This window comes from Amblyomma americanum, chromosome 6 (assembly GCF_052857255.1).
Source record: "Amblyomma americanum isolate KBUSLIRL-KWMA chromosome 6, ASM5285725v1, whole genome shotgun sequence".
Lineage (NCBI taxonomy): Eukaryota > Metazoa > Arthropoda > Arachnida > Ixodida > Ixodidae > Amblyomma > Amblyomma americanum.
This window is the reverse complement of record NC_135502.1, coordinates 1,483,512-1,509,941: the sequence shown is the minus strand read 5'-3', so window position 1 is coordinate 1,509,941 and position 26,430 is coordinate 1,483,512. Positions and strand designations below refer to the sequence as shown.

The 26,430-nt window shown below is 46.9% G+C and overlaps 1 protein-coding gene across 1 annotated transcript in view; it reads left to right on the top strand.

Moving 5' to 3' along the window:
• Positions 1–26,430, top strand: part of LOC144136182 (uncharacterized) — a 173,890-nt gene that overhangs the window by 133,590 nt on the left and 13,870 nt on the right. The window contains exons 2-5 of the mRNA XM_077668251.1: positions 4,331–4,536; positions 5,010–5,145; positions 17,860–17,993; positions 24,895–25,105. Of these exons, the coding sequence (XP_077524377.1) occupies positions 4,331–4,536; positions 5,010–5,145; positions 17,860–17,993; positions 24,895–25,105 (687 nt within the window). The remainder of the gene's footprint in view (positions 1–4,330; positions 4,537–5,009; positions 5,146–17,859; positions 17,994–24,894; positions 25,106–26,430) is intronic.

The following is a 26,430-nucleotide window of genomic DNA, read 5'->3' as shown; positions in this document are numbered from 1 at the left end:
ATAATGAGGGAGGGGGGGGGGGGTGGATCCAGTCCTTATGCATGCACATGATCGACCTGCTGTCTTTCAGCCACAAAATACATATCAACATAGCGCTTGCAAAAGCAAGGGAACTACCGTTGGGGCACGCCTCGCTCTTGGTGCGACAGGCCAAATTGCTCCATTGCCCGCAAGCTAACATCTTCTGGTGGCAGTCTCATTCTGTAGAAATTTGCATGCAACCTGACTCTAGAGAGAAGAGCGTCCCTTCTTTACAGAAACGGTAACACGATTTAATGATGGGAGCCGCGCGTTTCAGTTTTCTGTGGCGGCAGGAATTTGTTATGTGAGGTAACTAGTTGATTTATGCGTTCATGCCTCACAGTACATGCGGATTTAGGGAAGAGCACAACTGAAAGAAACCACAGCCTTTCTTTGACATATGCCTTCGGAAATGGCTTCAGCAGTGGCCTCAGCAATGGCACTTTGTCAACAGCCATGGGAACCTTTAACGTAGCGAAAAGTTCCTCCTCTCTGCTTCTATGTGACCTTTTTCCAGAACCTAACTCAGGTGGTCTGTGTACCAACTCGTGTCACTAACACATCTGACCCCATCCTTGATTTTGATTTTTCTGAACTTTCCGGAAGAACGTGCAGTAGAAATAACGTGTGGCACTTCAGACCACAGTTTAGCTAACATCAATGCAAATATAACAACGGAAAGAGCAGCCCCAGTGGTAAGCATATTTCTCGACTTTTCATCAGCCGATGACGATAACCTGCACATACACCTGGAGGAATTAGAGAAAGGCGGGGATGTTTCACTTCTCTGGGAACGGATCAAGTTCTTGATGACGACTACAATGCGCCAACACATGGGCCACTAGAGCAACAATTGACCTGGAACGGCGACTTGCGCGAAAACGCTAGGCAAGCAAAAGAAACGTAGCCCAAATTGCCGCTTTCAAGAGCGACTTGGTCGAGAAAGTAAGACGCGCACTAGCACTGTTTAATGGACGCACGTTGCAAACTTTCCTCACAGAATACCCCCAGAAGTACTGGCGATACCTGTCTGAGAAAAAAAGTTCCATCGGCTAACACAAAATAGCTGACATATTTTTGTGCAAATTTTAAAGAGGTCGAAAATGAATTCAACTCCACATTTTAAAAGGCTTTCACAAACAGTGATCCTATATCTGCGCATACTTAGTCGAAAACTGCCTTCTGATGAACACAAAATGTCGGACAGCGTTATTTCCCCTGAGAGCATTTTTTCCCTACTTCTGAACCGAAATTTAAAGTAAGCTTGCGAGACGGACGATATACCTACTGCATTTCTTCATCAATGTGCCGCATTAATTTCTTTCTACCTTTTCGTCATTTTTTACAATGTTCAGTACTCAATGTCTGGTTAATTGCTAGGGTAGTGCCGGTGTAAGAATCAGGTAATGAATTTGAAGCTGCATATTATTGCTCACTAATCAGCAAGTGCTGCAAGGTTTGCGAACACAGGACCAACGGTTGCCTTGCCTTCGCATTACATACCCTGCCCAAGCCCATTTCATCCTCTTGATTTTGACTAGAATGTCATTAACCCGAGTTTGTTCCCTCACCCACTCTACCCGATTCCGGTCTCTTAAGGTTACACCTATCATTTTTCTTTCCATGGCTCGCTGCGCTGTTCTTAATTTAAGCTGAGCCCTTTTTGTTCGCCTCCACGTTTCTGCCCCATAGGTGACCACCGGTCGGTAAGATACAGCTGTTATATACTTTTCTCTTGAGGGATATTGGTAAACTACAAATCATGATCAGAGAGAACCTGGCATATGCGCTCCACCCCATTCTTATTCTTCTAGTTATTTCCCTCCCATGATCTGGATCAGTTGTCACTATCTGCCCTAAGAAAACGTATTCCCTTGCCACTTCCAGCACCCCGCTACCAATTCTGAACTGCTGTTCCCTTGGTAGACTGTTGAACATTACTTTGGTTTACTGCATAGACCCACCGTTCGGCTCTGCCTGTCTAACTCATTGATCATGATTTACAGTTCACCCCCTGAGTGACTTACCCAGGATATGTCATCAGCCAATCGCAGATTACTTAAGTATTCTCTATAACTCTTATCCCCAACTGTTAGCAATTCAGGCCTCGGAATAGCTCCTGTAAACAGGCGGTGAATAGCGTTGGCGAGGTCGTGTCCCCTTGTCTGACGCCTTTCTTTGTTGCAATTTTATTGCTGACTTTACGGAGGACTATAGTAGCTGTACAGTTCCTATATATATCTTCCAGTATTTTGACATAAGGCTCATCTACACCCTGATTCCGCAATGCCTGTATGACTGCTGAAGTTTCCACTGAGTCAAATGTTTTCTCGTAATCAATGAAGGCTATATATAGGGTTTGGTTATATTCGGCGCATTTCTCTATCTCCTGATTGATAGTGTGAATATTATCTATTGTTTAATATCATTTGCGAAAGCCTGCCTGATCATTTGGTTGATTGAAGTCTAAGGCTGCCCTGACTCTATTAGCGATTACTTAAGTAAATACCTCGTTGGCCACGGACAGTAAGCTGATCGGACTGTAATTTTTCAAGTCCTTGGCGTCTCCTTTCTTAAAAATAAAGATAATGTTTGTGTTCTTCCAAGCTGCTGGTACGGTCGAGGTCATAAGGCATTGCGTATACAGGGTGGCTAGTTTTTCTAACGTTCTGATTATACTTGCTACTTCTATTGCGCAATCCGTAATTATAGGTGTCAGATTATCGTTCATTGTATGAGCATTAAGTTCGTCTTCCGCAGTCAAGGCCGAATATCTGTTCTGCAGCGATATCCTGAATTCCTCTTATCGCTAACTCGTTAATGCACTTCCACTTCACTAGCTTCTTTTGTTCCCTCTTGAAGACTAAGCTAATTCCAGACCTTACCGTTCTGTGGTAGATGTAGAGCACCTTTCCGAGGACGTCCACATCCTGAACGTTGCGAGGTTCAGCGCATGGTACGAAGTCGATTTCATTTTTAGTCTCACCATTGTGGCTTTTCTAGGTCCAGTTCCTGTTCTTTCGTTTGCGGAGGAAGGTACTAGTGATCCCTAAACTATTTCTATTATTTCTATTTCTATTCCGTAATTATTTCATAGCCACCTACCGCCTGGTTGTTTGCCTGCTTCTTGCCCACCTTCGCATTGAAATCGTGCATCAGTACAGTCTATTGTGCTTTTACTTTATTCAATGCCGATTCCACGTCTTCATAGAAGTTTTCAAAGATCTGGTGATCATGGCTGGATGTAGGCGCGTAATCCTGCACTACCTTCAGCTTCTACCTCCTATTGAGCCTAATAACGATAGCTGCCACTCTTTCGTTAATACTATAGAACTCCTCTACGTTGCCAGCTAGATACTGACTGATATGAAAAGGTTTTTTTTAAGCATGACGCCAATTCTGAAGTTTAAAAACTGTGTTCGCCTTCGATTTTGACTTCCTTTAATTTAGCACTATAACCTTGTTCCCTAAAGAAAAATATAAAAAGTTAATCAGTTAATTTTTGGTGACTGTTAGTCTTTTCACTGCCTTCTGTTACATCAATCGTGTCTGCCTTTACTACACACAGCGTACCCAGTTGTCTTTCACGGCTTCTTAACGAAAAATCTGCATAGACTAATTTTAAACGCCTTGTATATTAGCGGAGTGATTAGTCATTTGTGTTGAGCTGAGCGCCACCAATAGAGCTGTGTTTATGAACTTTTTTTATGAAATAGTTTAATGAATAGTTGATTATACGGTACGATTACTCTAACTATACAATAAGAGGTTCTTATATATCTATAAAAACTCATCCGTAGAACATTGAATGTTCGGCACACGAGACATATTAAACCATAAAATCTAACTCACTATATGGCCGTAGATTCAAGAGTATATGACGGCACAGCTTGGCGAGTTCTTATGTTGTCATTTCGAAAATATGAATTGCGATGAAAGGAACGGAGAGTTAGAAACTCTCTGAGCACTATCACTGCTTTTACTTCTAGTATTCTCCCGTCGTTCTGCTGGAGCATTTGTATACATTCCCCGACTCCCTGCTGTGGTTCACTGGCCCAGAGATTCTGCTGTCTTGCGCTGGTTCTCTGCTCTTATTCTAGCAGCAGCGGATGCATTTCAAAAAAAAAAAACGCTGAAGCACTTATATACTGCTAGTTCAGGAACTCAACTGGTATATCTTCATCTAGGGTCTTGTGTTACGACACGGCTCATATCCTACGTGTCACCTGTCCCATATAAAGGTTCAGTAATTAATAAATTAGTTAATTATTATAAAAAGATTTATTCAATTATTCGTCTCCTCTCGCAGGCTGCTCGTGCCTGCGGCTCCTGGAGATGTCGGCGCCAACGGCGGCGATCCACGGCCGCGGAATGTGGCTCAACTGCAGCTTCGACCTCGAGTCGGACGAGCTGTACTCGGTCAAGTGGTACAAGAACGACACCGAGTTCTATCGCTACATCCCCAGGGACAGGCCGCCCGCGCAGAACTATGACCTGCCAGGCGTCGTCGTCGACGTGAGGGCCCGCCTCTCTCCGCGATTCACGCATGTACCGCAGCTCGCCGATATAGGGGCATCGCGCACGTCTTCGCAACCATGCATCCCTCACCTGGACAAAGACTGCGTTTTCTGCCTTCCTGTAACAGGAAGCAGGCAGTACGGGGCATTTAAGCACGCCTTGACGTGGTCTCAAGAGATTGCAGGTCGCACGAAGGACGCAGTTTGCTCTTAAACTGAATCTAAGCCTCGGCGTCATCACGCGATGATTGCAGGAGCAGCTTAAGACGCTGATATTAGCGGTGCGTTTAGTTAACTGGCGTCCCACTACAAACTTCAAAAAGAATAAAACGAGGAGAGGAGTGGTCGTTTTAGAAACCTAAGTTCACCAAGTTGATGAAACTGCCGGCTTCATGTGCGGAACGCTATTTTTAGTAAAACAGTCGGCAACATGGGCCTTTATAGTCTTGCCTTGACTGTCGTTGTGCACAGATGTCCCGTTCCCGTGAGGGCCACGTGTATGTCTCCTCGGTGAACCTGTCCAGCGAGGGCAACTACCGCTGCGAGGCGTCGGCAGAAGCGCCCTCCTTCCAGACCGTCGTCGGTGAGAAGGAGGTCAAGGTTTTCGGTAAGCTCTGCGACTACGTGTTTTTTTTGTTTCGACTGACAATCTCAAAAGAAAAGCTGATCAAAGTTGTTTTCTATGGAAAAACAAACACTCTCAGAAACCTGAAAAATTGTGGAAAACCTATTTCCGCCTTCGTTTCGACGCGGGCGACCAGCACTCCACCGCGGCTACATAGAATTCCGCGGAGCCGCTGAGAGCCTCATCTGGATGCGGCCATCGTTGCGAGGGGTTGTGGCCGCACGATCTCGTCGCCTTCCGCGGCAGACGCGCGGGAAATCTCGCCGCACGCTGCCACCGGTCATCTGCTTCCGTGTAAAGAAATGAGCGAATCAAACGTACCCTCTCGCCACATCGTCAGGCAAACGCCCCGGGATGGCTTTGCCCCAGAAATACAACGGCAGAAGACCCGGCATTCGTGCAGTTCCGCATCTCTCGGCGCATGCCACTGACCTCTGCCCCTTCCTTTAAATCTCCTTCTGCGTAGGTCTCTATCTCGGAGTAATGCCGCGTTGATGCTGTGTAGCTACCTAACCCTCCCTGTGTATTATTTGCAAGATTAAATAGCAACTTAGTGTATACCAATTGTCGTCCCTCCCTCGGTGTCCTCGAGCGCGGACCCCTCCGTATTTAGCGTTTGAAGACACTACCTCCTCGCAGTTGGAGTACGAGGCGGACGACTGCCGCTCAAGTTCCTGAAAAATACAACAAATAAAGGCGCTTATTTTTTGACGCGAAAAGCTTCTCTACGCCAGCTTTTTGAGCCGTCAGCGGAGCCGCAAGTTTGACCTTGAATGTACTAGAGGTCACGGTGGCCGCAAGTTTCACCTTCAATGTAGGCAGAAGTCAAACCATGAGCATAACTGGTGGTAGTCAGGTTCGACACATGACGTCAGCTACAGCAGCGACACCAGCGGCTGTTACACCATCTATCTCGACTTTGTCCTTTGACCTTGACATTTGACATCTCATCTTCGAACTCTGACCTTTCGCATTTGACCTTGATCACCTGTCAAGCGGGAAAGTGTCTGCCGGCATCGCTTGCGCAGGTCATGAAAGTGGGTTCTGCATAAAACGCCGCTGCACTTTGATGCGTTCAGCAGAACGCTAAGTGCGATCCATGCGACGCCTGCCGTGGCGACCGACACCCGAGCCGCGCCTGTAAAGGAAATAAAATCAAATAAAAAACTGTTTTAAGGAAAGGAAAACACGCCTGTCTCCCATATCTCGGTGGACACCCGAACCGGGCTCGTAAGGAAAGGAAAAGGAAATAAAGTTGGTTTTAAGGAAAACAAATGACGCCTGTCTCACATATCTCGGTGGACACCCGAATCGCGCCGTACAGGAAGGAAAGTGAAATGAAAGTTGGTTTTAAGGAAAAGAAATTACGCCTGCCTCACTTTGCGCCATTTACTTTTCCCAAAAACCAATTTCTTCGCCGCTCCCTCGACCATAATAATAATAATAATAATTGGTTTTTGGGGAAAGGAAATGGCGCAGTATCTGTCTCATATATCGTTGGACACCTGAACCGCGCCGTAAGGGAAGGGATAAGGGAGGTAGTGAAAGAAGAAAGGAAGAAAGGGGTGCCGTAGTGGAGGGCTCCGGAATAATTTCGACCACGTGGGGATCTTTAACGTGCACTGACATCGCACAGCACACGGGCGCCTTAGCGTTTTTCCTCCATAAAAACGCAGCCGCCGCGGTCGGGTTCGAACCCGGGAACTCCGGATCAGTAGTCGAGCACAAATGCAGCCAGGGAGACGCAGCTTTTCCTTTCGACCAGGATTAGCCGGAACTAAACCGCCAGCAATTTTTTTTGCTTGGATACTAAAGCACCGTGTGCTGTGCGATGTCAGTGCACGTTAAAGATCCCCAGGTGGTCGAAATTATTCCGGAGCCCTCCACTACGGCACCTACTTCTCCCTTTGTTCTTTAACTCCCTCCTTTATCCCTTCCCTTACGGCGCGGTTCGGGTGTCCGACGATATATGAGACAGATACTGCGTCATTTCCTTTCCCCCCAAAACCACTTCTTTTTTTATTTTTACTAAAGCACAGCGTCTCTACAACTTCTTTCGTCAACGAAGTGGTCCGAAACGGAAGAGGTTGCTTCGAGAAGCAACAGCTGTTGTAGTAGTAGGGTGAGTCCGAAATGACGAGGCACTGTCGTTGTTTTACAGCATAAGCGAATACGTCCTAGCTCGGCGGAAACTCTGCGTATATACAGGGTACGACCTTCAAGGCCGAAATAACGCAAGTGGTGGTAACGAAAAAAATTTTGACGGTACATTTAAGCTCCGCGTTAAGTCTATAACACGATAGCGTAATCGGTTAATTCCCACATATGCAGAACTTGTCAGTCTCTACATTCACAGATCCCAGGGAGTCCTATACCTCTCCTGGCAGAGTGGTGCAACGGTTAGGTGATTCGCAACTGCACTGCTATGGCAGGTGCTCCCAGTGGTAGGCCTTCCGCTGCCCAGGTTGCTCTTCTCGGGCGACCAATCATTTATTTAGCTGCCACCTGCCACGGTGGGCAGTCTGCCCACAATCCGGTGGCCAGGTTTTGATGACGCTGCAATATCACGTGGCTTGTGTCCCACCTGCCTCCTAGGTTGCTCTCTGGGCAACACCTGCCAGAATCATGCTCGTGATTTTTCGCTCACAACGCCGACGCCGACAACACAAACAGTGACAACGCCGACACCAGATTTTATGGACAACAGGGCATTTAACACTCTTGCGTTAATTATAGTAACAGTGGTGCAAATGATGTCCTGCTGTCTTTATTCAGCTAGGCGTTTCACAAATCCTCCCCTTTATTCCATACGAGCGGATGATGCATATTAAGGATGCCCAAAGTGCTTACATCAGGGATATCTTTGAAACTGCTTTTCTAGAGAAAGATTAATTTGTTTGCATACTCGACGTTGCTTCTTGAAATCACCTCTTCCGCTCTGGGCAGCCTGCCTGACGAAACGAGATGTTGTTGGACGCATCGCTTGGTATTCAAGCAAGCAGTTGAAATATACAACTAATTTGTGGACATATTTTCGAACGAGTGTTTTCGAGTTCTGTTCCACCTGTGTCTTTTACGACCACTAAGCGAGCAACCACATAAACGCATTGCTAACCATCGGCCATGGCAGTTATGCTCAGGTGGTTGGTAATTCCACGGAACTTACATAGTAGCATCTATGTAACCGGGCCTTACCGACCTGTCTTCGTGCGTGCTGAAGGGACAGGCATATTCTGACTTAGCGGCTAAGCTGCTTCTACCTGACACCTGTAGCGAGACTTACCACACTGATGTACGGCACCTACTCAAGGACAGCAGATAGGCGAGTCTAGTCTTTCCATTACACAGCTGTGTGCTTCTGAAAACATAAGCTGTGCGTTCCTGCTTTCTTTTTTTGAATAAACAGCTTACCATCCTTCCTTAGATTTGAGAATTTCTCCCGTATAATGAGTTAAATGCGTAGTGCTCGATATAGCAGACCCCCTCCCCTTAGCTTTTTTCTTTCTTGTTAGGGAGTAACGAAGGAAAGTAGGAAATGTTTTCAACCAGCTCGTGATATTCTACATGGATTTACCAGACAGCAATGGCCACGGAAACACGGCTTGAGGCTTTTTTTTTTTCGAGCTGACACATCTCCTAAGATGTACTCGCCATTCTGTGATGCCTCCCCCCCCCCCTCTCTTCAAAAAAAAAAGAAATTAGCGTAGTAGAATTCTGTGACTAATATTCGCAACAAACTGGTAAATATCCAATATATTCTCTGCCATGTGCATCCAAAGTTTATATTTTGCGGAGACGAAAAGCTTCATAACTGAGATAGGCACAGAAAGATTACCACTTCAAAATCCCTCGTATTTTCATCGGAGCTTGCTAAAATGGATCAAGCAAAGAGTTTTTTAAACCGGTACATACTGCGGAATAATACCTACTGAAATTTAACTTCCTTTTTTCATCCTTTAAAGCTGCGTGACTTAAGTGGCAGGGTTCTATAAAAATTTTAAGGACTGTTTTTCCGGGCAGATTGTTGTTTCGTAAAGATTAAAATGGAGAATTTTCTGTGTTTTACCGCGAAAACAGGACACATAAATGTTAGTCAGTGTCATATACTTTCAACTGGCCATGACAGGTGGAGTTGGCAGGGTAGTGAGAATGCAGGCCACATCTCTATACTTTTTATGCGGACACTACTAAATGATGATGTAACTAAGGCGTTTATAAAAGCCGCTCTTACAGCGTTTCAAAGCAGGCTACACATCTGAACAGCGCAGTATTGTGCAACAGCATAATTTATTTGTTGATCTGAAAACAGTCGAAAGAACAAACCATGAAATTTTTTTGCTAGTCCCCATTTCGTACGGTTTAAATAGAGGATGTACTCATTTCTGCATACTACATACTACGCCGATTAAAATATTAGAGGGCGCGTATACTCAGAATAGAGTTTATTGCAGCTCTGCCTCGTGACCCGGTCACGCGGTATTGTAGCCAGCGGATACAGCATGCACCTCCCCTCATACCTTGACACAGTTAACGGATTACATAACTGCGCCGAAAAAAAATTTTCCCGCACACTCGCGTCCTGTAAACTTTTGATCGCGATAGCACATAAATACACAAGGTAAAAATTTGTCTATCAATTTGCAAATATCTAAACCGCTCCATCATGGGATATGGATATGAGTGTTCTTTACCAAACTTGAAGGTGTCTTAACGAGATGCAATTGGAACGGCGTTTCTTTTTCTTTCCTCCTTCCTTCCTCTACGATATCCCCAGGATTGAGTCGTTAAGGCATGGCGACGGTCTAAGCGAGCATTTCACGTCCTCATAGAACTTTCTTTGGCAATATCGCTGTTTCGCCGCATCACCATCCAGAGTTTCAAGGCTCCAGAAAATTCGCTGCCAGGGTACCGAGAACTCTAATCTGCGCTTTCCTCCGCCTCCGTCAGGCGCCTGGTGCGCACCGCTCCACGAATCTTATGCAATCCATCATGATTGTGGAAAGTGCCGTGGCGATAAAAAAAAAAACGCTCACGCTCCAGGCATAAACTGAACGAACAATTCTCCTGCCCCCATTCCAAAACTGTGACAGTGGCGCTACTTGTGTTAGGAGACCGGCAAATTGCCATTCGATCTTTATTTTTCTACGATGGTAAAGTCGTCAGGCGCACAGCAATCAACTTAAATAAACCAAGAGACCTGAAAACAAAAACACTGAAAAGTGATGATGTCAGACGAGGAATTCGTTCCCAACTTTCTGTCCAGCTATAAAGGTACATAACGCATATTTTAGTGAATATCGCCGCTTGCTTGAGGGAGTTCATTAGAGTCGCGGAGGGAAGATTTCTTGCAAAGACCGAGGGTGGCTCCCATTTCTGGGCGTGACGCCCCAAACACGAGAACATCACAATGGGATTTATCACAATGTTTACGAGTAAATAATTCAGGTGGCCAAAGTTATAAATCCACACCAGTTCAATGTCCAGCTCGCCAATGCTAGAACACATCTAGGAAAGATGTGCTTTGGGAAGTGTGGCTGTATGGGCCGGCTGGTGCAAGAACAAGAATTTTCTCGAAAGAATCCAACAAGGAGAAGACACACACAGGCGCGGGCGCACTAACCACCAGATGCTGCCAGACTGCGAACGCCCGCTTCGTATGCTCGACGCGGAGTCACATCAAGAAACGGTACAGAACACAGGGACTAAGGGAAGAAAAAAGGCAGAAAAACTCTCACGACATTTAACATATCCTTAAGCATGCAATGCGATAGCATTGGAGATCCCTCCCGCGCAAGAACGCTCTCTCCTCTGTAGAGTCACAGATCGCTGGGAGACCCCTGCAGTTCCGTGCACAGTGGCGCATGTGTTAAGCGATGCGCCCCGGCGACACAGACAGAGCCACCAGTGGGGAGGCCCTGGCTGCTCTTCCCAAGCTCCCCGAAGGCTCGTTTTTGTGCAGGTAGTTTTGCGGATGGTTCTCTCTACATCAGCGAGCTTATGTGCAGTGCCCCGGTGGACAGGAGCGATTGCACTGAATTTATTTCAGTTAATCATTGCACAAGACTGTAAATACGGGAAAGTTGGTATGGCGTCAAGGTTAATCCACGAGCGCGATAGTCGGGGACGTGAAAGAGGATAAAACAAGCGCGGACTCGCAAATGTAGTTTATTGAAACGAACAGGGATTAGATAGACAAGTCAAGCATCCCCACCAACCACACAATCACCGAAATCCGTGCTGCATAACATCAGTCATAAATTGCCCCGAACACTTCCCTGATCTAGATAGCCAAACTCAATGCATGTTAACTCGATGTGCGGCACACTCACACATTCATCGCCTAGTCGTAAGATGTGCCTAGCCTCGATGATTTCCAGGTTAATCTGCAATGAATGAACCGCCAGAATGAGCACTGCCGAAAGGAACGGGTGCCAATCTTCACATCACTTACAACTCGCAGCCAAGTTAGGACCCCCATCAATATATAAAAACCTTTCGTGCTCCCGTAATCTTGTTTTAATACACCTGCCAGTTCGACCCACCTAAACTCGACCGCAAGATAACGGTATTAGATACACCGTATTAATTTAGCAAGGCACGTACAAATTTGCACGTTTCACTCGGTACGTGTACTTTCTGAAATACATTGGCAGATTTATTTTTAACAATGTAACCGATTCTTGATAACTTATTAGTGGGTGAGGACGCCACTCTTGTGTCATGCCTTCTGGCCACATTTTTCAAATTAAACGACAGTGTATGCAGTACGTACGGCAACACAATTGCTCTTTCGGCATCTCGCTGACTGCCCCCCCCCCCCCCCCCACCGCCCCCCCCCCCCCCCCCCCCCCCCCCCCCCCCCCCCCCCCCCCCCCCCCCCCCCCCCACTGATCCCGCAAATCCCCGCGAAACAGTTTCAGCTAATGGTTTGCTGTTGCAAGAGCGTGAGAAAAATTCCTAAAGAAGCTGAAACCGTTTCACGGGAACTTCAGTTCAGTAAAACCAAAATGGCATTTTTACGGTTTGAGGGGAAGATTAGCTGACCGAACGGCTTCTCAGTAGTACTCAGATTCCCTGCAGGTCTTCCGAAAATGTTGCTGAAAAAATAATTTCATCATCGATATATACGAAATACGTTTGCCATTTGAGGCCGGTGAGCACGGTATCCATCAATCTCTGGAACACTGCCGGCGGATAACAGAGCCAGAAGGGGAGCACACGAAATTCATACACACCATCCTGAGTTACAAAGGCAGTTTTTTCTCGGTCCCTCTCGTCAACTTCTCTCCGCCAAGATCCGATTTGTAGGTCGACCGAAGAAAGTACTGAACTTGGCGAAGTCTGACCACAGAGCCAGCTATACGCGGCAGAGTTTACACATGCTTTTTTTTTTGTTACGCTGTTAAGCTTCCTGTAGTCGACACAGAAGCGCAGCGTTCCATCCTTGTCTTACGCGAGAAGCACTGGTGACAACGGCGGACTTTTTGATGGTTGAATTATGCCATCGTTGAACATCCCTTTTACTTCTGGGTGGATAGCCTCTCGCTATCTGGCAGAGACGCGATAAGGCTGCTGATGCACTGGAACTGCGCCATCACGTACGATTGTCCGGCGTTCAGTGATTGGCGTCTGACGTACCTAGATGCCGAGGTAAAACAGTCTTTAAACTCGAGCGCCCGTTTTTGTAGTTGCCACTTTTGTGCTCGTGGGAGGGCTGTGTCTAGGTGAACGTCATTTACTGCCTGTTGGCTAACTCCGTCAGGCGTGGTTTCTTGGCAGATAAAGGACTCGGCCACCTCTTGAACACGGTCCGCTTGACCTTTGGCTGTGCCCTGAAACAGACGCCTATATTCGTTGCTAAAATTGATTACCAGCATCTCTGTGCGACCGTCATAGAGAAAGGCCACCCGGTTGCGCCCAGGCTTAGCAACAGAGACATAATCGGCGGGAAAACACGTTGACCCTGTTGTCGTTCGTCGCATGCGACCTTGGCCAGGTTACTTGCACGAGGTGGCACAGTAACAGTATCATCGCAAATATGCAGTGCGGCTCTGAAATTTCTCTTCGGTGGATTTTTCGGTACCCAGTTCAGCATCTTTTTGGGGCATATTGTCTGGATCGCATTTTCACAACGGCTTTTGATAAACTTACACAAGTCTCAAGTCGGTATCTGGACAATTCCTGCAAACATTTTGACTACCTAAAGAAAATGAGGACAAATTTTAAAATAATACATTTTAGTTGTAGTTAGATGGCTGTAATTATAGCCACAGCTTTCTGCCTGTGAACATTCTCGGCAACGCTATGTGCTGGCGAGTGTTACCACTTTCTCAGCATATGCTTTTAACAGCTCGCAAGGAAAATTTTTACCATTTCTTTGCGAGTGGCAGACGTCTTTGCTTTTCGGTGGAGTAGTCGTAGTTGAGCGCATGAAACAAATTAACTCTGATGCTGACGTAGCCTCTATGTCTCCCCAGTTTTAGTGCTCATTTCTCGCTGCGCTTTGGCCTGACGGCATGCACCCAGCACACTGGTACGTGAAGCAGTCGGACTCGCTAATACGACCCTTCGAATGTTCGCTGGGCTTCGTTCTGAATGTCCACCCGTTTCTTCAACGAGCCGAAAACAAATTACCAGAATTGAGTGCTACAATTTTGCCGGGGACTTGAACATAGAGACTGCGCTTCAACGTAAGAACAGGTGCCTTGATTTTTCTTGAGATAAAATCTTTTGTTGTTCGCCGTTCGCTGGGATGGAGGAGTACAACACAATTTTGTCGGCTTTTCAATGCGCATTACAAAAAGGACAATTCGTGTCTTAGAAGTGCATGTTTGTTTTGGAATACTTAATGAGGGTCACAACACGTGTGCTTGAACAAATAGAAAGAATTGTCAAAATCAGCGTCCTCCCTGCCTTTGTGCTTGCCGAACCAGCCAAGCGTGAAATGAGCTCTCTCATACTGTTTACCCCGCTGCTTACACTTCCAGCCCGATGCGTCGTAAAGAGAAATGCCCTTCCGAGTTGACACGCATTTTTCATTGTTGTAGTGCTTGCCGGGTGGGCGTCGCCACACGCTTCGTCGAAAAGTGATGCGGGATGAGAGTCAGGCACGAGTCCCGGTTCGGGGCGTGAACCGCCTGACCGACGCGTCAAATGATTCACTTACCCTGCACTTGTTAAAAATTAGCGTAAAAAAATGAAATGCTCTCAACCTTTTCATTTCACCTCCACCAGGTAGTGACAGCTTTATAACATGCCCTCTCTTTGCCGTCCCCTCACATATCAGCTGCCCGCAAGGGCGCTACTTTGAAGACTGTGTGCTCTTCAAATATCTCCAACCCCCCCCCCCCCCCTCTGACTTCTCTCCTTTCCCAGCCCCCATACTCCATCTGTGTGCATGCCCTGCAATGCAGTAGTTTTTCTTTGCTCTCTCAGATTCAGCAAACAACGCATGTAATTCATGCGAATAGATGGGCTAGGAATTATTCTCGCGCGTTGCGAAGTGAGAAACAAGCAGCACAGGGTGAGGTAAAGGAAGAACATTACAGCAGAAACGGAACGTAAAGCGTACAGTATTAAAATACTTTGCTAGTGAAGAGAAGAAAAAGTTACAAAAAACGAGAGGCATTTCGAGGCAAAGAAAATGCGTGAAACGAAGAGCGATCCCTGCGAGCATCACCAATGTTATGAACCTCTCAGCGAGAGAACGAGAGACATTGGGGGTAATATTAATAGTTTTATTGCTTGTTCGTAGAAGCAATGGATGCGTTTGTTCTCGTTTCTTAACAGTTATACTGCTCTCGAAAGTGTAAGAAAGCATGACCAATCAAACATGAAACAAGAACAGTGGCGCCATAAAAACGAGGCGGCAATACAAGGACAAAAAGCCCGATGCGCACGTTTATTTGTGAGAGCAGCCTTTACTCGCTCTTCAACATTAACAGCTCTGTTTACTCGAGGCAGGTTTCTCTGTCACATCGCAAAAGGGTTCCAAGGTTGCCAGCGTAAAAGATTCTATGCACCATGGATATCTAGGAAGTCATTGTGAACGACGGACAGAAACCGTTTTGGAGATTTTTCGCCAGAGGTTCGGCGACGGCTCTGGCGCGATACGAGACGTGAGCAGCATGAAAAGCTTTTCATGCATTAAAGGAACTCTGAGTGTTGGTCTGCATCCATAGAGACCAGCATTGCAAGGAGAAAGCCACAACCTCCACTTAAGACGGAGCTTTTATGCATCCTCCACACTTTAACAGCGCGAAGAAGAAAAGACGAACACAACCGAAAATTCCCCGAACCTTTAGTGGAAAGAGTATCGCTTGGACAGCAAGTTGTCAGCCTTTGTTTCACTTCGTTTTGTGGGGTGAGAGAAGGGTATTGTTTAAAAACACGTTGGGCTGGCATCACTTCATCCATACCAACATGGGACACAAAGAGTAATTCTTAAGCCCCGACAAATACATACAAAATAAGCGCAATCGACACAATCCGTCTACGCTTTGTCTCGCTGCTGCAGTCGGCAACACGCACGCGACGCGTTCACATCGACGACGCAAAGTCTGCTTCGAGAGCTTTAAACCAGTGCCGACACTCTTCCGTGTTCAAGCAGAGCAGTGCCGCTCAAAATTTCCTTCGGAGTAGCTCTGGTGTCTCGTATTGAATTTGGTGCATTTCTTAATTACGTGCATTCGCTAGATGCGAGCGGCTAGCGTCCTATCGCGAGGCAATCGTTACGGCCGGGAAGTTCTCCCGAAGATGACTTGGCACAGAGCCTATCTGGCTGCACCACATTTCCTCCCGGCGTCTAATTCATCTTCTGGCGGAGTTCTCTGTCCGCAGAGTGGCAGAAAGAATGGTTGTGGTCAGCAGCGAGGACCATTAGAATGTGTCCGTTTTTCTCTGAGCTCTCCACCAATCTGCTTTTTTTCGCTATACGAATCATTACCGTTGAGGGCCACAGATAGTAAGGCACTAAGAATAGGAGCACAGGCCAGCGTGCGGTTTAAAGTAAGGGACGAAAAATATCCCGCAAGTGCATTCAATAGCCCGCTTCGGTTCGCGCGTGCGTACGCAAATTTTTGCTGCCGGAGATTGCTCGGAGCATCACTTTGACATGCGCTCTACTTTCTTCTAGTTTTCGTTCCATGTATTCCCGTGCTTCATGAAATGCACTTTCTTTCTCCATGTTTGCTTTTGATCACTGAAAAAAAAGGAACACCGCACGCAAAAAAAAAACGGGGTGATTGAATGACGTTTGTACTTTCGCAAAGCAGTGATAAAAAAAGAACCTAGAGTTCACTTCAGCGCGGAGGCCGGAAGCACTGCTGCGGCACGGAAGCGGTGCAGGCGCCGACAGTGCGCCCTCACCCAACGCGGCGACTGAGCTCTATATTTTTCCCTTTACGAACCAAAGAAGTTCAGGACCACCACCATCGTCTCTTTCCCTCGTAATAACTCCCGATTTTTTCCCTGGCGCTCGGTCGCGCATACACATGTGCTATACGCTTTATTCATGCAGTGAAATTCCGTGCTGGTACTACATCCTGCAGATCGCCGAATTTGCATCTGAACGTCAGAAAACCTATGACAAAGTTGTGAATCAAGCGAAAGACGCGGGGAAAAGAAGAAAATGGGGAAATTCCACTTTGCCTGTCTCCTCTTTTCGTTCGCTCCGAGGCAGGACGCTCCACTGATTTTTCTTCTCGGGCAGCGCTTTGCCTAATCGCGAATGCAGAGCTTAATGTAGCGTGTGGAAATTGAGTTTGAGCGTGGTGTCATCTGTTGACTTGTGCGCTTCTTTCTTTTTCTGCCGTTGTTTCAATGTCTTGGTGACCCTTATCGCAAACGCAAACTATTTTTCCGATTTTGCCTGCCTCCGTGCATTCGCCGTTGTGATAAAGTAAGCACAGTTCGAGAGCAGGGAAGTCGCATGAAAACGGAGGCTCAGACGAGATCGCTCGTCTTCCTAAACCGCCCTCCCATCACGCACTTGCACACATGTGTGCAAAATACATACTGCGGTTTATTTGGTCTCCCGGTCGTCCCACGAGGAAAAAGGGTAGTGGCAAAAAATACTTGTCTACAAAGTACCGCTTAATGCACGTATTATATTGTCTATGCATAGCTGCTAATCATATCAATGCAAAGCAAAATAACTTGGCCACCAACTACACGAATTCGATTCATGCCATTATGACATGATCAGCAAGAAAAGAAGCGGGACCAACGGTGAAAACCTAAGTACTATATAGAGGCGAAATTTTACTTGAGGACGAAAGATAACTGAGCTGCAGTTTACACCTGAAATCGTCGCTGACACATCCATGAGTTATCCGCTAACTTACAGACCACAAGAAAATAGAGCTTCTTTTTGAAGCGAAAGCTTCACTACGCTAGGTTTTTAAGAGGGCAGCGTCAGTGCAGTCACGTGACACGTGTAACGTAGTGTCACGTGGCAGGTTATGTGACCTACTGACGTCATCACAATCTGCCCACCGTGGCAAGTGGGAACTGCCCCAACGGGCATTTCATCGACGCTTTACAGACAATCTGTTCGGCAGTGTGTGTGGCATTCGTGAACGTAGCAATGCAAAGGAAGCTGATAACCAAAGTTTAAATCCCAGCTATTTTTTTTTTCCTTTGGAAGTCGGGTTCGCTCTGGGCAGCTAATGGTTTGTGCCTTTTCTCTGCCGACAGTGATCCCCGAGCAGCCGCCCTCGATCAGGGGCACCCGAGCCAAGTACGGCGTCGGAGAGCGCGTCGATGTCTCCTGCAGGGCCCCCTATTCGCTTCCCGCTGCCAAGCTCGTCTGGCTGGTCAACGATCAAGAGGTGTGTGTCGCGCGCATGCGCAGTCATGCAGGCTGCCAGTCATTGTCTGTTTTGAGCAGGGCACGGACGAGTACAGTTCAAAGCAATTCCCGTACAGGGTCGGTGTATCATATTTTTTTTATTCTTTTTAATTGTGATTGGCTGAAGTAAAATGGGATTGCCGCCATCACTTGCCTTCAGTTTGTGAGCAGGAGTAAACGCCGGGTGTGACGTCACATTAGCTTCTCACAAAAAGCAAAAAAAAAAACAAGCAACGAATATTGAATCTTCATATCGGGTGATTCAACAAACACTTGCAAAAGTTTCTGTAGATAGCAGGCTCGGAAAAGAAAGAAAATCTTTTCAGGAACGGACTGTCAGCCTCGGCAGACTTCAATTACAACCGATTTAATCATGAATAGATAACTAATTACAGAACTTTACTAAGTAAATTTTAAATGAACACTGTCTTGGGTTTACTGCCAACGGAGACCCGGCCGCGGCGGTCGAATTTCGATGGAGGCGAAATTCTAGAGGCCCGTGTGCTGTGCGATGGCAGTGCACGTTAAAGAACCCCAGGTGGTCGAAATTTCCGGAGCCCTTCACTACGGCGTCTCTCATAGCCTGTGTCGCTTTGGGACGTTAAACCCCCATGAACCATAAACCAGCCAACGGAGAGTTTGAAGCCACGGACAAGACCATACCATTTCGTTTCTTTAAGCGAAGAAAAGTGATTCTCCAAAGCTATGAATTGCGCGGAAATGCGTCGTTTTTGTGCGCACAAGACCGAAACTAGGCGGATGAGGGAAGGAAGCTCGGTGGATATCGCACCTGTTGCAGTGCCAGTTAGAACTGCCTCAGCTACTGTAATATGCTTTGTGCGTTCTTTCTGCCTCGCTGCTGAATTTCTGCAAAGAAGGTAGGCATGCGCAATGGTGAAACTAGCGAAACAGACGCAGGACAAGAACAAGGAGGCACACACACAACACCACTGGAACTTACAACTGATTTATACCGAGGAATTGAGCCCCATTTATATCTACTTTCTGCGCAAGTGCACATTTCGAACAAGGTGGAGGAAAACTTTACGAATATAAAAACTGAAACTTCTTTTCGGTCATTACAGCTATTTTTCCTGATTACAAACGCTTCCAGCAGCTCGCGATCACGTCATTACTTCCCCGAGCGATAATACTAACCAACTGAAAGAAGAAAGGAAGAAAGAGGTGCCGTAGTGGAGGGCTCCAGAATAATCCCCAGGCGGTCAAAATTATTCCGAAGCCCTCCACTACGGCACCTCTTTCTTCATTTCTTCTTTCACTCCCTCCTTTATCCCTTCCCTTACGGCGCGGTTCAGGTGCCCGCCTATATATGAGACAGATACTGCGCCATTTCCTTTCCTCCAAAAACCAATTATTATTGTTATTATTATTATTAAACCAAGGCGATCAGTGGCAGTCCTTGACATGCGAGGCTAAATGCTTCCCGCGCCCGAGCCTAAAGTTGTTAAACGTTCATTTAGGCACGCCCCAGTTTGCCCGATAGATATTTTGCCGCAGCACATTTGAATGGAGTAAACCACCACCCCTGCGCACGTAGTGAACTTCCTCTGGTTCCTAGTGATGCAAGTGCCAGTCTGCTGCTGGCCACCAGAGATTTGGGCGCACAAACCGGAGAGCTTTCGCGGGGAAGAAAACACCAAAGAGACGCCAAATCTTCCTCCTATCTTCTTCCAGTAGGCTGTTCAGAACGCTTTCTTTTTTTTTTAACAGGCAGCTCAAATTTTGGACGTGTCATCGCAAAACATCATCAGCGGACGTTATGCTTGCACCTCATGCGCTCAGTTTCGCTTTTGTGCTAAAAAAAGCGCCTGATTTCCCCGCACTGCTGAGCTTAGCTAACGGCAGAGTTCGGCAGTCGTCTTTTTCGTGGCTTTGAGTCTTCGTTCGTACAACCGGTAGACTCCAAATAAAAGAGAATCAATGAATTTTAGCTGATTATGAACATAGCACGATTTTTGGAGTAACGGGATTTCTTCATGGCTGGCAGTGTGTTTCCGAAATGGTTTTCATTCTATTTCTCACTCTTTTTTTTTTTAGAACGTTTGAAAGTGTTCGCAGAAATACCCAGTATTTTAAGTATTATACGAGCCGACATCTTGAACAGTTTAGTCTGTTCTACTTCAACATCCACTGATTCATGGTATATGGGGGTTTAACGTCCCAAAGCGACTCATGCTATGACAGGCGCCGTATAGTGAACGGCTCCGGAAATCCCGACCTCCTGGGGTTCTTTAACGTGCAGTGACATCGCACTGTACACGGGCCTCTAGAATTTCGCCTCCATCGAAATGCGACCGCAGCTACCAGAATGGAATCCGCGTCTTTCGTGTCGGCAGCCGAGCGCCATAACCACTGCGCCACCTCGGCGGCCGAACATCAGCCGATCTACAAGGATTCATTTTACGAGTGGTTCAGCGGACTATAGACGAAACCTTTTATCCGGAAGAAATGCACAAGGCAGACAATGCCTCAATGAGCCTCCGACTCTATGCAGGTTGGAAGTTCGCAACAGCAGATTTGCCTGCAGCAAACTGTACGTTTCTGAGGAATACGTGCTCATGAAAGAAAAAGAAAGTAAATTGCGCTTCCTGGTAACAGGCAAAACATTCAAGGTGCCTTAAAGGGACACTGAGGAGAAACTGAAGTTGGCTTGTATCGATAGAATACCAGCTCCTGATCACAAAAACGCAACTCTTACTGAGAACAAAGCTCTTAATTGTAAGGTAGAAAATAGCAAGAACCAAAATACAGGTATCACCGCCACAGCCCAATCTCGCAAGTACTAGCATGATGACGTCATAGGACAAAAGACGCCACCTTGGAAGAATTTTCCTTACTCCAGGGAAGCCACGAATCTCTGGGGCTGACAAAGGAAGGCTGCGAGGTTCAATATTGAAGTAAGATTTGTTTTGTAGTCGATAGTGCACTTTTATCACACAAGGAAGACAGACAAAAGACAGCCTGAATGTTGAAATCAAAGAAAACCGATGCTGTTCATGCTTTATATGATAAGTATGAAAAAAAAGGCTACAAGAAAGCAACCTAGGTTATAATCTGTCGTAGAGATTAGGCGGAAAGGTTGTTGAGCAACGACTACTGGGTTTAATGTATGCGGACGATATTGTACTGTTAGCATATAGCCAGGAAGATTTGAAAACTCTGGTTAATTGCTGTGGTGGAGATGAAGGAGACAGTCTAGGTTTCAGTTTTGCGCAGCTAAGTTCGGTGTGATGATTTTCAATGACACAACTCATCAAGAGCTTACAATACAAGGCCATGAAATACCCCGAGTGGCCGAATGCAAATATCTCGGGGTATGGGTAAATGAAGGGCAGATGTACACGGAAAAGCACGAGCAGGCTCTCATAGCAAAATGGCGAAGAGATGCCGGGTTAATGAAACATAGGGCATTGTCGGGGTACAGCAGGTATGAAGTACTGAGAGCTATTTGGAAAGGAATAATGGTGCCGGGGCTTACTTTTGGGAATGCGGTTCTGTGCTTAAGGGCAGAAATTCAGCCGAGATTAGAAGTAAATCAGATAGCTGCTGGAAGATTAGCACTAGGTGCCCACGGGAAACCACAAACGAGGCAGTACAGGGGGTATGGGCTGGACATCGTTCGAAGCACGGGAAGCTCAGAGTAAAATGCTATATGAAGAACGCCTGAGGAAACTGGACGATAACAGGTGGGCAGCTAAGGTATTTAAATACCTATACAGAAAGAGCGTTGACTCACATTGGCGGAAAAGAACAAGGCAACTAACCAGTAAGTATGCCGGATACGAGGCCGGAGAAAGACAGAGCATTAAACGACAGGTTAGAAACGCAGAAGGTAAAAATTGGATAAATTCGGTGGAAAAGAAGCATAGTGTAGACCTATATCGATTCTGGAAAAGGCAGATCAGGAAGGAAGCGTTTTATGATAACCAAAGAGGCAGTGCCCTACTCTTTGAATCTAGGTCAGGATATCTTAGAACGCGCTGCTATAAAAAGAAATTTAACGAAGAAGATGACACATGTGCTGTGGGTGGTAAACCTGTAGGAACAATAGAACACCTGATACTAAAACATGATGGTATCCATCCCGATGTCAATGCTGGCACAGTCACTCTTCATGGGGCCCTATGGTTTAGAGATAACAATAGTAATGTAAATAAATCTGCGGTGGGAATTAGCAAAAAGCGATTGGAAGATTGGTGGCTCAAAAGCAGATAGGTGACATAAGATTAAAAGTGTAGGAAGACGTATTTAAAGAAAATGGCGAATTTTAATAACTTACAACATAGTTAAACAATAATAAAGGGAAAAAAAGTTGAGCATGGTGGCAACTGCCATCACCCCGTTTCAAAGGGGACGCTCCTACCTTCCATCCATCCATCCAGAGTTTCGGGTTGTTATGGCGCTTCGCGTCTTTGAGCTTTGCGTGCCCCGTGGTTTTGATTTTGACGTACCTCGATTTACAAGCGCCGAACATCAGAGGAACTCCAAGGGCCGCTTCAAGTGCTAGTTAACCTTTGAAGGAGCCTGTTAAGGCTGTTCAGATGATCGCCACGGTCGATGAAAAACTATGATGGCACGATGGTCGGTGATCGTACAAGGCAGTTTGCAGTATAAAGAGCACTTTCTTAGCACGCTCGCCCGGCGAACGTTCCCGGCTGTGCCAGTTAACTTCGAACTACTTAACGGAAATCGCTTATTAGGGACGGGAGACAAGATACAAGGCAGTTAGGAAAAAGAGATTTGGAACCTGCAGAGCCCTTGACTCCGCTCTCCTCCAACTCGTTTGTTTGCGGCTCCATTCAATAGCTTCGGCAGTTGCGCTGAGCTGTTCTCTTCGAGCTCTCGGCTAATTTAATCCATTCACAGTAAACATCTGAAGGTACATGCAAGTGGGCGAGAGAACCCCATCCAGCGGGCCCCGTACCTCTGGAAACGCGCGAAACCCGTTGAAGCGTCGTGCGTCGGTTTTACTTTCAAGCCGCCAACTTTAAACGCGAGCGGTCTTGAGCACCCATCCGTTTTTTTTTTTTTGTGGCAAAAATAAATAAATAAATAACCTGGCCCTTGCAACCGTGAGAAACCTCCTCGACGCCGCCTGCAGCACCGTGTAACAGCGCCTTTCAAGAAATCACAATCCATTGGCCCCAAAGCCTCGCCAGCCTCCGATGGGCGCGACGTGCCGACCTTGTCCTCGCCCCTCGCGACTCCCCGCACTGGGGTTAAGATATTTAATTAGCAACAGCTGCTCACTGAGGAAGGGGGAAACGACCCGCCGGCGCTTAACCTAACCGTGCTCCCTCAAAAGCATCGCACGCTCTGTGGGACTGAGGTCGCTGAAATGCAGGCCGGAGTTTTTGCGAGAACTTCGTTGTCGGGTTCAGGAACAGGATCCATTGTAGCGCTGGCAAGACGCCGCCGGTGCAAACGTAAACGAAGCGACGGTAGCGACCCCCGATTGATTCCTTCAACGTGCGGCGGCGGTAGCTTTCATTTCGACTGCTTCTAGACCGCACCGCTAGCCGCTAGAAATCACGGAATCTGCGTTTGCGTCATGTTTCACGTCACTCAGTCCTGTGATGTCATAAGACGACGCCGTGACGTCATAAAAGAGCGCCGAGTTTGAATCGGAGGGCGGGAAAAACTTTTTAAACTTCGAATCCAAATTTCTTTGAAATAAGTGCATCTTTCGCTCCCGGACAAGCGGCAACAAAGCCAAGAAATGCCGAACTATCAGGTTTTGCTAACAAAAAAAGTGGATAGAGTTCTCCTCACTGTCCCTTTAAAGAACAAAGGCTACCTATCACAAAAATAGACGCGACGTTATATTAGGCTGAATCCGTGACAGGGTTTTCGGCGAGAAAATTTCTTTTTATAATGCCACAGACACGAACAGACATCCCATAATGCACTCGCACATTGATAAAAAGTATTGTACAAAGAACAGTTAACAAGTTCTCCTTCGGTGATAAATGTAGGCACCACTCCAGACTCCAACAAACAGATTATTGGCAAAGTTGAAAAATATAATCCGGATGTATTCACTACGTAGATAAATCTTCTATTCCGTTAAGACAGCACTGCTCACTGGCTGTGAATGCAAGAGTAGGCGACTATCTCAATGCTGTATATGGAACACGGCGGCTGTGATGACAAATCGCGAGTGGTCTACCAGTGCTAATTATGGGGATCCTGAGATAAAAATATATAGACAATTATAAGCACAGCACGCAACTTTTGACCCGTTAAAAAATGCCTGAAATAAGTGAGGAAGCATATTTTCTTGTCTTTGTAGCAAAGAATCGAAAGAAAGCCGCAAATTGCCGCTCTGCATTTGCATCACGCCGTTGAATCTGAAACGCAGTTTATGAGAGCGCTTCCTGTGCAAGATAAGTTCATAAATTTTAATATCGACTGGGTGATTACTATGGCTATCCAGGCCTCGGGCGTACTGGCACCTGCCAAAAATTTCGCAATTTTGCGTAGCAGTAGTTCTCTGATGGCAACCCGAGAGCTTAGAATTGCTCATGATTTCAAGCTCTGATGCGGGTAAATTCATTTTATCACTGGCTTGAAGTAGGCGGGCATTACTGTTTTTAGTACTTTGCGGTGGGCAACAGTGTCAAGGAAATTAAGCTCGCTTTCTGGTGGTTATTGGCTGAGGGCATAAAAAAGATGATTACACGACTGAGAAAACGTTTGCGGAACGATTGAGCTCGAGAACAGAGCGATGATGCCTGCTGTCAAGCAAAGCAGCACAGGACGCTGCACTCTCCAGTAAGAGAGCAGGTACTGGAACTGCGCTGCACCTCCTTGCAAGAGCACTTGGTCATATACCCCCCTGTTCTGCGAATGGCGTCCAGGTTCCCTTCAGCGACGTGCGCGACCTGGAGACCCTGTTCGACTCGGAGGGGCTGCAGAGCTCGGGCGTGGCGATGTCGTTCACGCTGCGGCCCCGCCACATGGCCGGCAACTGGCTGCGCATCAAGTGCGTGAGCGTCATCTCCGAGGTGTTCCTCACGTCCAGCGAGGAGCTCATCGTCGGAGACACGGTGCCCTCCATACCCTATCCAGGTGCGCACCAAGCAAAGCTCGGGCTACTTCGGAGCCTCAGCAGAGCTGACTTCAACCGGCTTCTTGGGAAAACCTCCCTTCAGCTGGTAACAAAAAGAATATTTCCCCAATGAGCGTGATTCTTTTCAGAGGTAATCGCGGCCGGTACTGCACAGGCGCTGACTTCATTGTGTTCCTGCCTGCGGCGCAAAACAAACAGCATTAATGCATTATGGAAGTCATGCACTTATTATTAGACACGCCCACCATTTTTATAGTAAGGACACGCCATGTTACGACTATTCGCTCATGTCAGTGCCAGTAAGCAATCGCAAAACTAGCCAGCCGCGCGATGGCAACAAAAATAGAGTGAAAGTTTCAGTGCTAGAAAAAAAAACTTGGATTGCCTTCGGCATGGCATTTTATCAAATGAATCTCAGAAAGAAAACTACTGTACAATACGTTTTCAAGGAAAGTCTGCTAAAGAACTAGTGTTAGCTTTTTAACTTTTCTTCACGATTGCACGCCAAAAATACACAATTTCCTCGACCCAGCAGCTCTTTCCCTTTCAAATACCACTGCCTCTGCTTTTCACAACGCATCCCATTTCGCCATTCCAAATTACACACTCTGCCATGCACGCACAGTGAAGCCCGTTAATGGCTGCGAGTTCAAGAGATTTTTACCACGAACAGATTGCTTCTCACCGAATATACCGTAGTAATCCGTATTGTAACAACCCTTTCCTACCTGGGGCCGAATCCACGAAACGGTTATTTTGGGAAAAAATGAAAATTCTTTTTTGAGGGAAAGGAAATGGCACAGCATCTGTCTCACATATCGGCGGCACCTGAACCGCGCGCCGTAAGAAAAGGAATAAAGGGGGCACTAAGAGAAGAAAGGAAGAAAGAGGTGTCCGGAATAATTTCGACCACCTGGGGATCTTTAACGTGCACCGACATCGCACAGCACACGGGCTCCTATGCGTTTCGCCTCCATCGAAACGATGCCGCCGCGGTCGGGTTCGAACCCGGGAACTCCGCATCAAAAGCCGAGCGCTCTAATGACTGAGATACCGTGGTGGGTGCTCGCTTTGCAACCAGTCCGCTTTCCCGCTGGCCGCCGCGCGTGATTGGCCGCGTGTCGACGCTGCCGGCATGACGGCATCTCGCAGAGGCGGGACCGTGGTTTTTGCAGACGTCGCACCAGCTGTCAATCAACTGAAAGCTAACCGGTGCGCCGTCCGTCCGTGGAACCCAGACGCCGGCGCTCGCTTCGTTGTAAATGTCGTTCCTCCGTTTTCCTACTTGATGTGCGCGCTGTTGAACGATCGTCATCGCCGGCCG